The 14574-nt window shown below is 35.9% G+C and overlaps 1 protein-coding gene across 1 annotated transcript; it reads left to right on the top strand.

The window, feature by feature from the left end:
• Positions 1-614: 614 nt before the first annotated feature.
• On the top strand, positions 615-12049 carry LOC143604068 (uncharacterized). Its single transcript, XM_077080658.1, has 3 exons — positions 615-838; positions 9908-10076; positions 11396-12049. Exons 1-3 carry the CDS (start codon positions 647-649, stop codon positions 11872-11874), a joined length of 840 nt encoding a protein of 279 aa, XP_076936773.1. The 5' UTR covers positions 615-646; the 3' UTR covers positions 11875-12049.
• Positions 12050-14574: the final 2525 nt, after the last annotated feature.

The raw sequence follows: 14574 nt of genomic DNA, 5'->3' as shown, positions 1-14574 counted from the left end.
TCTCTCTTCACACTAACACACGCACACTTTCTCTATATATACATACAGACATACCTAGAAGTAAGAAAAAAAAATGGAAACGAGAACAAACTCAAGAAACCTTGGAAGCACCGAACAAAATTGGTGCAAGGTTGTGGCTAGTGGCACAGGGATAACCGTTTTGGCGTTGCAAGCCTCCAAAGCTGTAAACATCACTCTTCTAAAGACTGCCCTACAAGGAGTCCAAAACAACCACCCAATCCTCAACTCAATGCTATACAAAAACACCGCCACCGGTTCAACCTCCTTCATCATCAACCTGCCAGTCCCTAACCTCCATCTCAACATCATCACACCCGCCACAACCTCCCAACTACTCCGTACCCTCACGAGCCAAGCCTCCAACGCCTCTCTCTCTCCACTATATTTAATCGTCGAGCACGAGCTTAATATCAACGAGTGGTCCAGTGCTGCTAACCGTGCGTTGTTCAACCAAGGGTTATACTTATGGTTTGCTAACCTGTATACCCTTCCGGACCAGAAATGGATCCTGGTGATAAGGTTGCACACCGCGGTTTGTGAGAGGACCTCTGCGATGTCGTTGCTTAAGGAGTCGAGGGAGGTTATGGGAGGGGGAGAAGGGGGAGGGTATAAAGAGGAGGGTAATATGGGGTTGGAAGATCTTATTCCAGTTGGGAAGGCCAAGAAGACTATGTGGGAACATGGGAAGGATATGGTTACTTATTCGGTGAACACATTTAGGCTAAAGAATTTGAAGTTTAAAGATGTCAAAGGGCCTTTGCATTCTGAAGTTGTGAGGTTGAAGATGAACATACAAGAAACTCAGATGCTGTTGGCTGTAAGTAAACCTTCTTAATCATTTGTTGTTACTAAATGTTACACATGTATTATTAAATATTCACAGTTACAACTTAAATAACTTGAATTGAGCACATAATTAAAGAAATGTATAAATCGAGTTAACTAGTGATTTACGCACGCTACACTAAAAATGAGAATTATAAGTTTCTCAAATTGGGGAAAAATCTTGATGGGCAAAACGGACTATTAATTGTGGTTTGCCACATATAATAGCTTGCCGAGACCTAAGTTATGTGTGTTTAAGTAAGAGTCCGCTAATGTCACACCCCGACCAAAGGCGGAACATGCCGGGATGCAACGTGATTGGACAAATACACAAGACACTATTAAAGTGAAAATATTTAATCAACTCATTTACTTCACAAATCAATAAACAACACATCTTGGTCATACAACAAATTGAACACAAGTAAACAAATATATTGTTCGTTTTACTAATATCCTAATAGTCTTGGTAACGTTTTTCGTCAAGTCCTCAAGTCGATAAAAGTCAAACCTGTAACAATGCATAAAATAATATTTTGTCAACACGTATGTTGGTGAGCAATTTCATAGTTTGAGTATATATAATATGAGCGAAATCCACATACGTAGAGGTGCACAAACCGGTTTTTTAAAAAAAACCGGTTCGGTTATTAACCGGACCGGTTTTTTTGGCCCGGAAAAAAACCGGTTCAGTTAATAACCGGACCGGTTAATAACCGGTTTTTTTCTGTCAAAACCCTAACCGGTCTAACCGGTTAGGACCGGTTTAGAAACCGGTTAATAAACCGGGTTTTTTATTAACCGGTTTTTTTTATTAACCGGTTTTTTTTTTTTTTTTTAAATTTCGCGGTTTCAAATACGAATATTTGTTTTTTATATTTTGTACTTAATGAAGACCATTATTTTTTCACAGTATAAACAAACCGGTAACTACAAGGCAAACCGGTAACTACAAGGCAAAACGGACTGACCGAAGCCATTCTTTGCTTTCGTTGTTAGGGTTCTTTGCTTGGAAGATGAGTATGAGTGTGTGTTGGTGAATGTGTTTTCAACAAACCAAAGATTAAAAACACATAACTTTCATTTATAGTTTTTACATTAAAAATACAAACATTAAATCGTTATCGCATATTCGTAACTCAAAAATACAAACATTAAATCATTAACACTGAAGAAATCTCTGCCAAGAACTGTTGTTCATGATTTAACTCATAAATACAAACATTAAATCGTGAACTAGCAGATGCTCCTGTTGTTCCCAATCGCAGTTTGTTCATGATTTGCCTCCATGTTTGCTGTTTCTTTAACTAAATTAGAAAAATCCAAATCAACAAGTAAATAAGAGCACATATTAGGAAAAAGAATGCTTAGACACGATTACATGAACAACTTGCTGTTTCTTACTCATGATTTGCCTCCATGTTTGCTGTTTCTTTAACTAATTTTCTTCGCTACCCGATCCCGAGCTATTTCTTAGGTAATCATCGTACGCGGCTTCTTCATCGGTCATTGGTTGAGTGTGTCCTTCATTGACCTCGTCTTCATACAAGCCCGCTTCATACTCCATTTCCCCCTCGAGTGAGCGTTGATGTTGTGCCCTATCTAAAGAGTCCAAGTAATCCTTGTAGCAAATCGACATCTCTATAGCTGGTGCAGTGAGTCGAGTCCTCCTAATCGATATAACCCTGCCAGAAACAGAAAAAGCAGACTCCGAAGCTACCGTGGAAGCTTGGACCGTTAGTAAATCTTTGGCCATGGCGGCGAGGATCGGAAACTCATCCTCCTTACCTCTCCACCAAGCCAGCAAATCCAGACTTCTAAATTCATCCGGAGTCATGTGTTTCACAAAGTTGGTACCACCATACCTTCCAAGTTCACTGCTTGGGGTGTTTACCCTTTGACGTTTACCGGCGTCTTCCCAAATCATGTAGTACATCCCCATTTCAAGGTCGGTTTGGGATTGGGATTGGGCAACAGCTCTTAACGAGTCATGAATTTGGGAAGACGACCCGTATTTTGTAAGGTAGACATCATACATGTTTGACAAGGTGGTGTTGAAAGCATTCTTTAAAGTTTGGCTATAATAGGGGTTTTGATCGTCGTTTAACCCAAGCTCATCACAAATTTTTTCTATTAAAGCTTCAACACCACCAACATTGATGCAAGGGTTTAACGCAGCAGCACATGTCAAAACAGCGGGTAGTTGTTGAAAATATTTTCTAAATTTTTCTTTCATTTTTACACCCATATCAAAATAAGGTGCACCCCTACAATCAAGTTCACTCAACTTTGTGCACATGACAGCAATTTTTGGTAAAGCAATGGGGCTTGTTGGATAGTAAACCCCGGATAAACTAGTTGTGCAAGATTTAAAAATTTGAAGGACCTCCGTAACGGTTAACCGGTTTTTAGGTTAACCGGTTTTTGACCGTTAACCGGTTAACCGGTTTTTAGGTTAACCGGTTTTTTAATAACCGGTTTTTAAATTTAACCGGTTTTTTTTACTAACCGGTTCAATAACCGGTTTTTGTCCACGAATGAGTAACCGAAGTACTAACCGGCGGTTCAATAACCGGTCTAACCGGTTTTTTAATAACCGGTTTTTCTATTAACCGGTTTTCGGTTAAACCGACCAAACCGGTTCTATAACCGGTTTTTTTGAACACCTCTACACATACGTATATGAGACTATAAATAAAAGCATCAATCGTGGCATATAAAACATATGTAAATGAGAATCCTTTCTATCCGGTAACAACCGACATACTCGGATAATGAGGCCCTATTCTACTAGCACAAGGCTAAGTAGTTAGGGGAGCGTATGATCATACTTAATGAGGCTCAACAACGACATAAAAATAAACACTCGCGCACGTAAAGCATATGAGGCATATAACACACAAAAGAGCAAGTATTCCAAGTATCATATACCCTAAAGTTTGTGGTTTGAGAAACGTGTATAATAAATCATTCTTGTTTTGAATAAGTATGCATGTTACCCCCAAAAGATAAAAGTGAAAACGAGGGATGAAATGTACTCACCTCGATTGATGAACCGAGAAATAAATAGACAAATAAATGAAGCTCGAACGGTAAACGAACAGATCCGACTTGAAACGATAAAGACCTTGGCTAAAATAAATAATGTAATATATATTAATGAACTTGAAACCATAATGAAACTATATTGAAAACATTGGACGAGAAGGTTCGGTTGTAAATCGGATTATAGGTTAATTTGTTAATGGTTAGGGACTTATACTTAATTGGTAATTTAAATAAAATAATATTATTTTATTTAGGCTTTTAAATAACTAAACCAATATTAAATAAAAACTAGACGGGTTTTAAATCAAGAGTTCGGTTTTCATAACATGAATTTATAATATAGCTTATAATAATATTATTAATGATAATGATAGTAATGATAATAATAAATCTAAAAAATATGCTATATATATATATATAGATAGATAGATGTATAAGATAACGATGATAATAATAATTTCAATTATTATTATTAATAATACTAATATAGTATGATACTAATAATAATAGTTAAAGAATAAAAACCCTACGTATTAATTAAAGCGTTATTGATAAAATAATAATAATAATAATAACAAATAATATTGATAGTAAATAATAATATCATCCTCGGTGTCGGTTCGAGTTCTAAACGAGTTCACAAGATAAATGTAATAATATTATTGATAATAAGAAATTATCAAATATAATTTTAATAAATAACAATAATATGATCTTTAAGAATAATATAAACAACTTTAATATTTATAATAACAATAACATTAATAATAATTCTAATACTAATAATATTAATAGTAATAGTAATAATAATAGTAACAATATGAATTAAACCTAAAATAATATTATAACATCTATATATATATTTATTTTTAAACATAAATCCAAGATCGATTTTTAAGTTGTTAGTAACTCGGGTGTATTCCGTCTTAGCTAACCAAACCCGATGTTCATCTTATCCCCAATTCAAAATAACACCAATATTCATCCAACCCGTTTCAAAGTATTGAACCGATAATTAACGATTTCAAACTGATTGATATACTAAAATTAATAATAACAAAACCCAAATTAACTTGTACCTAATATATGTTCCCGAGGTAGTCGGAGATGGAAACCGCAACCGAGGGAGGGAGGAAAGGAAGAAGAGAGAGAGAGAGAGAGAGCCGTAGAGAGGGAGAGAGCAGAGAGAGAGTTACAACGAGAGAGAAAGAGAGAGACGAGGCAGAGAGAGACAGCGAGAGAGATAGATAGAGACGGAGAGCGAAACAGAGAGAGATAGATAGAGACATCGAGAGAGACAGAGGGAAAAAGATAGAGACGGCGAGAGAGAGTTGGCGGGGCTGGTTTTCCGGTGAGGCCACGGTGGCCGAAGGTCGCCGGAAAAACGGGGAACAGAGTGGTGGTGGTGGCTGCGGGTGATGGTTTGCGTACCAGAGGGGAAAAAAAGGTTAGTGGTGGTGCGGTGAGAGGTGGTGGCCGAGGGTGGGTGGTCGGACGTCGCCGGAAAACGGCTGGGGTCGCCGGAAAATGAAAGGGAAGAAGAAGGAGGCGGCTGGGTGTAATGATATTAGGATTAGGGTTTGTTTCTTTTATAGGTAGGTTATAAATGTTACGTTTTTGGCCCCTCAAGTTTGGTATTTAGTTATAATTGGTTTAAAACTTGTATAACTTTAAAGAAATCCACTTTAGTCCCTAACGTTTACTTAACCTAGCTTATAAATTATAAATAACTGTATTTGACAAACCTCGCACACGCTAGAGTTATATTAACAATGGTTTGATAATTTGACAGTTCGGATTTACAAGTTTAACCACCATTACGAAGTATAACTTATTAATATAAAACGCAAAGAAATCGACATGTTTCAAAATGATTACCAAATGAATATAACCGAGACCCGAAATTGACGAATGTCACAGTATCCCCAACTTTTTGGAAATTTCGTCCCGAAATTAAAATAAAATCAAAGAAAAAGTAACTATTAATTAATATTGTCTGTAGTAAGATAATTTGCAAGGAAAGCTTTAAGCAAAAGAATAACGTCAAATCCTTGCATGATTTGAAAAAACGCTACAAATGAGAAACATAATAAAGGCACTTATATATAGGATGTACCAGCTGCGTATCCACCAGGCCCTTAATCATGATTTCGCATTTTTATCGTTTTTATGCCATCATCCTCGGGTCTGAGTTATCGCACACAACCGTACTTACCATGACTTCCATACGGGGATTTCGATAATTAAGTGTGCACCCATAATTATTTAGATCGTCGTATGGTCCACATGGTTCGTTCCATTGCGTGGTTTAAAAGACATATTTATTTTGAAATTTTTAACTATTAAATGTGTAAATAAATTTGTTAAATGTTCCCAATATTGACAAAACAGTACTAGCGGTTGAGAATTTCGGGATTGACTTTTTAATAAGTAGGAAAATGGGGTACATAATTGAAAAAATTAAATTTTTATAGTATAATCAAGGTGAAAATAACTATTTTGGTTTAAATAAGTAAAGACGATTGAATAAATAACAACCAGAGTAGGCAAATACGAAACAAGAATTGAAGTTAAATGTCCTCAATGTGAAAAGAATAAACAAATCCTTAAGCTCCATGGTTGTACATCGGGACACTAAAATTTTGTATAAAATTCGATGAGTGAAAAATAAGAAAAATCCAATAAGTGAAACGAGGGTCCAAAAAGTGAAAATGAGAAACCCGAAAGGTGATTGCATGAGGTAAGGGTAAACTACGTTACAATTTCAATAATGTCGTGCAATGAGCATCATACGTGAACAAACTCGAGGTTATAAGTAATTAGGATATGATTACATGAAATGTAACAACATGAGAAATGAGGTGAGTTTCTTTGGGGTGACGCATACGTGTATCAGTATAAATAAAATAGTAGTTGATTAACAATCACAGCAATCGATAAAACGTGAATACGGCCACTATTGCGAAACCATTTATATAATTGTCATTATAATAACGGTTTCTAATAGCGCCAAAACTTGTAGACAGCCACACATAGGTCGTGAATGGATTAGATGAAATGATGTAAAATAATGCATAGAATCTTGTCTTGCTTGAAAAGCACAAATGCTCAAATATGAATAACAAAATTTATGAAATATCGTTTGAAAAATAAACAAAATTTTAACGAGCTTGAGATTTCAAAAGTATTACACAAATTGTCATAGAATAACTTGAATTCGGTCAAAATCAAAACACCAAAATGAAATCTCGTGTGCATAAAGTTACCATCGAAACATCTCATAAATGAAAAAAAAATCGCAATAATCGTGTGACTCAATTAATGATTAAATTTGTAAATCGCGTTTTATATGCTCTTTGAAAATATAAGAATAACATCGAAAACGAAGTCTCAAGTAAAGTCGTTTTTATTGCTTCCCAGAAAATGTATATAATAACAAACATCGCGGTAATGTGTAATTAGAGAAAGGTGTAAATCATTATCAAATGTAAATCTTGTAAGCCGAGTTGTTAAAGGAATTTGTATACTTAAAGCTGTTGTGAAGAAAATAATTTATGAAGAAATGATGTTTGAGATAATAAGAGGTAATAGTTCGTGAATGAAGTATAACGCATTTATAAATGCGTCCCAAAAAGATTTGCAAAGGCATGGTCATTGAGTTCATGCAAGATGGTGAAAAGTTGTAATTTGTTATTGAATAAATCTCGAATTTGACATTCAAAATGAAACCTCATATTTATAAAGTTATTAAGAGATTTATCGCCTTAGGTGACAATATTTATAATCTTGAAAACACGTATATGATCGTTTAATAATCTCCTCTAAAACAAATCCTCATAATAAATTTGTTATTGTCATGACAGTACCATATATATATATTTTAGAGTTTATAATTTAAAAGTGATTATTTGAACACATGAGGTTGTTATAAATACACTAGCTGTATATATATATATATATATATATATATATATATATATATATATATATATATATATATTGTGGTAAGTGTGAGTGTTTAGGTCCGTTTGGATAGTTGAGTTTTCTTGAGTGGAGTCGATGGGGTTTGTTGAGTTTAGGTCTTTTGAGTGGGTTAAGGTTGGATGATTTGTGTGAGTAGTGGTTGGGCTATTAGGATGATGCTTGCTTTTTGAGTTCGGGTAAGTTGATGGGTTGGGTAAGTCGACCTTGACTAGTTTGGGTTTAGATTCGGTGTATACATGTATTTAGTAATGAGTGTTTGGATTTCTATTTTGATATCAAACTCTATGGTTGGATGTGAACGGTGTGGCGATATGGTTTGGTGAATTGACATAGCAGGGGTCGAAGGATTTGAGTCATAGTTGGGTAAGCTTTGGTTATTGTATTTATATATATATATAGATGTATAAGATAACGATGATAATAATAATTTCAATAATTATTATTAATAATACTAATATAGTATGAACTAATAATAATAGTTAAAGAATAAAAACCCCACGTATTAATTAAAGCGTTGTTGATAAAATAATAATAATAATTATAACAAATAATATTGATAGTAAATAATAATACCATCCTCGGTGTCGGTTCGGGTTCTAAACGAGTTCACAAGATAAATGTAATAATATAATTGATAATAATAAATTATCAAATATAATTTTAATAAATAACAATAATATGATCTTTAAGAATAATATTAACAACTTTAATATTTATAATAACAATAACATTAATAATAATTCTAATACTAATAATATTAATAGTAATAGTAATAATAATAGTAACAATATGAATTAAACCTAAAATAATATTATAACATTTATATATATTTATTTTTAAACATAAATCCAAGATCGATTTTTAAGTGGTTAGTAACTCGGGTGTATTCCGTCTTAGCTAACCAAACCCGATGTTCATCTTATCCCCAATTCAAAATAACACCAATATTCATCCAACCCGTTTCAAAGTATTTAACCGATAATTAATGATTTCAAACTAATTGACATACTAAAATTAACAATAACAAAACCCAAATTAACTTGTACCTAATATATGTTCCCGAGGTAGTCGGAGATGGAAACCGCAACCGAGGGAAGGAGGAAAGGAAAGAGAGAGAGAGAGAGCCGTAGAGAGGGAGAGAGCAGAGAGAGAGTTACAACGAGAGAGAAAGAGAGAGACGAGGCAGAGAGAGAGACGGCGAGAGAGAGAGAGACAGCGAGAGAGATAGATAGAGACGGAGAGAGAAACAGAGAGAGATAGATAGAGACAGCGAGAGAGACAGAGGGAGAAAGATAGAGACGGCGAGAGAGAGGTGGCGGGGCTGGTTTTCCGGTGAGGCCACGGTTTCGGCCGCCGGAAAAACGGGGAACAGAGTGGTGGTGGTGGCTGCGGGTGATGGTTTGCATACCAGAGGGGAAAGAAAGGTTAGTGGTGGTGCGGTGAGAGGTGGTGGCCGAAGGTGGGTGGTCGGACGTCGCCGGAAAACGGCTGGGGTCGCCGGAAAATGAAAGGGAAGAAGAAGGAGGCGGCTGGGTGTAATGATATTAGGATTAGGGTTTATTTCTTTTATAGGTAGGTTATAAATGTTACGTTTTTGGCCCCTCAAGTTTGGTATTTAGTTATAATTGGTTTAAAACTTGTATAACTTTAAAGAAATCCACTTTAGTCCCTAACGTTTACTTAACCTAGCTTATAAATTATAAATAACTGTATTTGACAACCTCGCACACGCTAGAGTTATATTAACAATGGTTTGATAATTTGACAGTTCGGATTTACAAGTTTAACCACCATTACGAAGTATAACTTATTAAAATAAAACACAAAGAAATCGACATGATTACCAAATGAATATAACCGAGACCCGAAATTGACGAATGTCACAGCTAACTTTTGGATTGCCTTAGCAGAATTCGAAACTCTAAACCATCAATAAAGTTTATGTGCATAGATTTTGGATTATCCTAAACAAATCTTAATCATCACAAAGCAAGCAACTGAACTTATAATTTTCCTTAATTTTGCTTAGGGTTGCAAGTCCAGAGGGATCAAGTTATGTGGAGTACTAGCGGCTGCGACTCTAATCACAGTTTATTCCTCTAAGCGCCGCCCTAACAACTACCGAAAAAAGTATGGAGTAGTGTTTTTAAACGATTGCCGCTCTTATCTGCAGCCAGCTCTATCTCAACATCATTCGGGTAAGTTTTCAACATTATTTGGTAAGTTTTCCAGTATTTTATACAAACAAAGTTGTAATATAAAGCAAGACAGAAGTACTCAAATATATAACAAACAGATTTAGAGATAAGTTCTTGTTCAAGATGGTTTTTAAGCTTACAAAGTGGGCTATCTACATCTTGTTAGGTTTGTCCAAGAAATAATAATTGGTTTCCCCCCTAAGTTTTTTCCAGGTAGAAACCATAGCTTTTTTTATATTAGTAGGTGATTAAGAATTAGGCGTTAAAAGTTCTTGTATTTTTAGAAGATTCATTACCTTGTTTGCTAGTGTGACAAGCGAACTCGGCAAGTTGGTTTGGGTGACAACAAAACTCTATTAGAGTTTTTCATCAAACTTGACTAGTCGTTTATGGTTTTTCATCAAACTCTATGTAGTTCGCTTACTACCCAAGTGATTTTTGATGGTTCAGGCCCTTTATTGCAGCAGATAACACACAGCTGATGATCAAAACTGATGATCGACTCTTTCTTTATTAATGGAAATACATACTGAACAAAACAAAGAAGACGCTTTCATCTATTCCTAACCCTAGCTGCTGAAATAAATTAGGCCCATTCACACACACGTAGCATAAACGTGTTGCAGTAGCCCATGACTAAAAAACTGAAAACATGACCCACTCAGGGACGAATCTTAGTGAGGGCCGGGGGTCCCCCCCCCCCGATTTTTTTGCGTAATAGTGTAAATTTACCCGTTTTCGCCCGAAATTTTTTATACGTAGTGTAAATTTAGCCGTTTTAAGCTGAAATTTTGAGCCCGGCCCCCTCCGTTTTTGAAATTTTGTATACATTTTGAGTCCGGCCCTCCGGTGTCTTAGTCCAAGCTTCGCCACTGGACCCACTACTTTGAGTTACAACTAAACATATCAGAACATGTAATTAAATAAATAACTTCCTAAAAACTTAACCCTTTAAACTTGAGTTTCCTGCTGACCCGTATCCAACCCGGTTTGACCCGCCAAGTTTAACCCAACAATTTTGCTAGAGTAGTGATCTGCCTAGATGTACAAGAACTATCGAAACACGTCTATAAATACGTAGCTGAATCCTAAACAACCCAACATGCTTTTGTCATGATTTCAATTTTTAATAAGGGTACTTAACTATAAAGCCAAATACGAATATGTACATTCTACTATTGATCCTTTTGTTTTAAGCATAACGTTGAAAAATCAACTATATATACAACCTATAAGTAAGCAGCCAATATTGCGGTCTAGTTTAGTATGCATTGACTATATTACATTATATATGTCTACATTGTCCTTGTGATTTCCAGGATTTTACCATTCTGCCATCAACACAATTCAAGAAGTGAAACGAGGAGAAAACCTATGGGACTTGGCAACAAGAAGTTATACCTCATTTGCAAGCTCTAAGAACAACAGCAAGCACTTCACTGATACTGCAGACTTGAACTTCCTCATGTCGAAAGCTGTAGACAACCCGAGTTTGACACCAAAGTCTTCCTTGCGAACCGCATTGGTGACTGTGTTCGAAGATCCTGTCATCGAGACGTCTAGGGAAATAAGACAAGATCTTTCCCTAGACGACTATGTTGGGTGTGCCTCGGTTCATGGAGTAGGCCCGTCCATAGCCATTTTCGACACGGTGGTAGATGGACAATTGGATTGTCTTTTTGTTTACCCTTCACCACTTCATTCAAGGGAGCAGATGCAAGGACTAATAGCTAGTATGAAAACTAGCCTTGTTGATGGCATAAAAATGGAGGAAAACCTTGAGTCTAGGGTTACATAATTTATAACATCATTTGGCACCTTAGGTCAAATAAATTTAAACAATATTTATTGGTGTATTGTAATTTCTTCGGGATAGCCGACTTGATGAACCACTATGTGATTTTGTTAGAATAACTTGGAATAATATGAACATGAAAACTGGCTATTGGACAAAACCCATATAATGTGACCGCCTACCATTTATTTTATATATTAATTATCAATTTTGGTATCACACATATTTATTCGATTCTTTTGTATTGTACAAAGTGTTTAGACATTGTGTCGCCATTGCTGAAAGCTTGGCTTCGAATTCATCCAATAATATTGTGTCATGCAGTGTCGACTGAATGCTGACTGGATATTTGTTGAAACCACTACTAATGCCGCATGAGCCTGTTGTGGTAGGCGAGCGGTGGCTTCAACGAATTATCTGATTTATTTATTTAACCTTTTCTTTCTAAATTTGGAAACAAATAACTAATATTACATTAAAATAAAAATATTAAGAAATAATAATACTAGTCTAGTACAAGATCATCGAGACGTCTGGCCCACAAATACTCGACCAACTCATGACAAAGGTTTTCGTGGACCTCGTGGTTCTTGAGATATAAGACGATTTGGAGTTTTTCATCATCGGTGATTGTCAATGCGGGTTGTGAGACGTCACCTTGGTAGTTCTGACAAATAGCCATACATTGGTGCTTAATACCATGTTATGTAGAATTATATAAGTGTAGATGACATCTATTATTTTCTCCATTGACCAAAACCGTAGTGGCCTCGAAATCAAATGAAAGTTTTTCTTTAGAATTCGAAACGCCCTTTAATTATCTTTACGTGCCAATTCTTGCTTCTTCTTAAAGTACTTCCGTTTGTCTTCAACTGGAGATGCATAAGCTTGAAAAGCGTTGACCATTCGTTGTAAATCCCATCTACCAGGTAGTATCCATGCTTGAATTGAACCCCGTCCGCATAAAACGATTGAGTTGGCTCAACCCCTTCAATAATGTCATCGAATATCGGTGACTGTTCGATAACATTTATGCTGTTATTTGACCCGACAACACCAATAAAACGCATGCCAGAACCAAAGATCATGGGAGGCCACTGCCTCAAGTATAATACTTGGTCGAGGTAGACACATGTCCCATCCAACATGCGTACACTAGATGCTACCGGGCATTCCGGGGAAACCATGTCTTTTGTCGTGCACCTTGTATATGCATTGGATATCATACAAAGTTAGTTTCGCAAATATCTCTGTGAGTAAATCGATATGATCCCTATGTATAAACATTGTCAAGTAAACCCTCGGACAATATATAAAATATAACTAAACGAAACCTATATGTATACATGTATACCTTGACAGAAAAAATGAAGTGAGTCTCGTGAAACGTTTTAAGACATTTATAGGTTTCATCCATTGCGTTTGACGAAATTCCATATGCAAGTTGACGAATAGCAGTTGTACATTTTTGGATGGTCGTGAAATGTGTCCTACGTCTTGCATCTTGTCTTTGTTGAAAAAAAGGATATCGATCCGACAAATCATTTGATAAACGCATGAATAGTTGTCTACTCATTCGAAACTGACACCTAAAATGTTCTTCGTCATAAAGGCGATTGAGGCTAAAATAGTGACGTACCAAAGTTTCATTAGCGACCACTCGATCACGATGAAGAGGTGGTTGTCATGTTAGTCTTTGTCGTCCTTGAAACCGTTCCGCCAACAGGTTAACTGTTATTCTCCCGGCTTCAAAAATAAGGTCGTCTTCATCCGAAGAGTCAGATCAAGAAAAAGAATTCCATTGCTTTTTTTTGGTTTGTAATTGGGTGTATTGAAGAGAAAGAGTAGAATGTGTTGGTATTTTTTGTTGTGTAAATGTGTTTATATAGGTAAATATAGAAAGAAAACAAATAATTAATTTCCAGCGGTCAAATGCAAACATCCCAAAACATTCCATTCCCAAATTTCACTTCACCCCCTCCCCCACCATGGTTGCGGCTGCTTGCACGCTCGCGGTGCCACACATGGGTGTACGTTGTGGTGTGCGCCTCCAACGTGGCTCACGCTAGCCACTCGCGAGGCCACTAAAATGACCGCAACACACATTCTTATACTTAATATGAAATCAGATAATATAGTATTATGGTATTTATGGTTTATTAATAACCTACGAGCTTGATTCATCTATATTTATATTTAAATTGTTATTGATCAATGGAATTGAATCAATTAGTCTATTGACAGCTTACACACCATCCCTGACTACTTAACTCTTATAATATTTAACAAAAAATAATAGCAACATGATTATTTGTACAAAGACCCTTCACTGTGAGAGGGTTTGGGGGCGATTTTGGGGATGAAATACTGGTGGGGGGCGATATAGGGATGTGTGTGTGAGTGTGGGGAAGGGGGGAGGGGGGTTGTGAAGAAGGGGCGATGTTCAGGGTGAGGTGGGACCACATCGGTTAAATAATTTTTAAACAAATTTTTTTTCATATTCTCATTATATACCATCAAATTGAACTTATATATATTTATATACAACTAGATACCTCTATTATTTTTTACAATTTTCCTCTCTAAAATATGTCTTCTGGCTCATATTTTGACTCATTTTAGACATCCGAGTATACACACGACTTTTATTACCCGGGCCCCGAAGCTATTATGGATTATGATTTAGAAGATGAAGTAATTTCT

The sequence above is a fragment of the Bidens hawaiensis genome, unplaced genomic scaffold (genome assembly GCF_021521415.1).
Source record: "Bidens hawaiensis isolate Kalapana, Puna unplaced genomic scaffold, B.hawaiensis_p1.1 tig00063819_1, whole genome shotgun sequence".
In the NCBI taxonomy this organism is placed as follows: domain Eukaryota; kingdom Viridiplantae; phylum Streptophyta; class Magnoliopsida; order Asterales; family Asteraceae; genus Bidens; species Bidens hawaiensis.
This window is presented reverse-complemented; position numbering and strand designations above follow the sequence as displayed.

What these genes read in the sequence shown, in the direction of transcription:
- LOC143604068 (XM_077080658.1), top strand. Translation starts at nt 647, where the DNA reads ATGGGGTTGGAAGATCTTATTCCAGTTGGGAAGGCCAAGAAGACTATG. An exon ending in AAACTCAGATGCTGTTGGCT is followed by an intron (nt 839 to 9,907) that starts GTAAGTAAACCT and finishes AATTTTGCTTAG; the next exon opens with GGTTGCAAGTCCAGAGGGAT. An exon ending in TCTATCTCAACATCATTCGG is followed by an intron (nt 10,077 to 11,395) that starts GTAAGTTTTCAA and finishes TGTGATTTCCAG; the next exon opens with GATTTTACCATTCTGCCATC.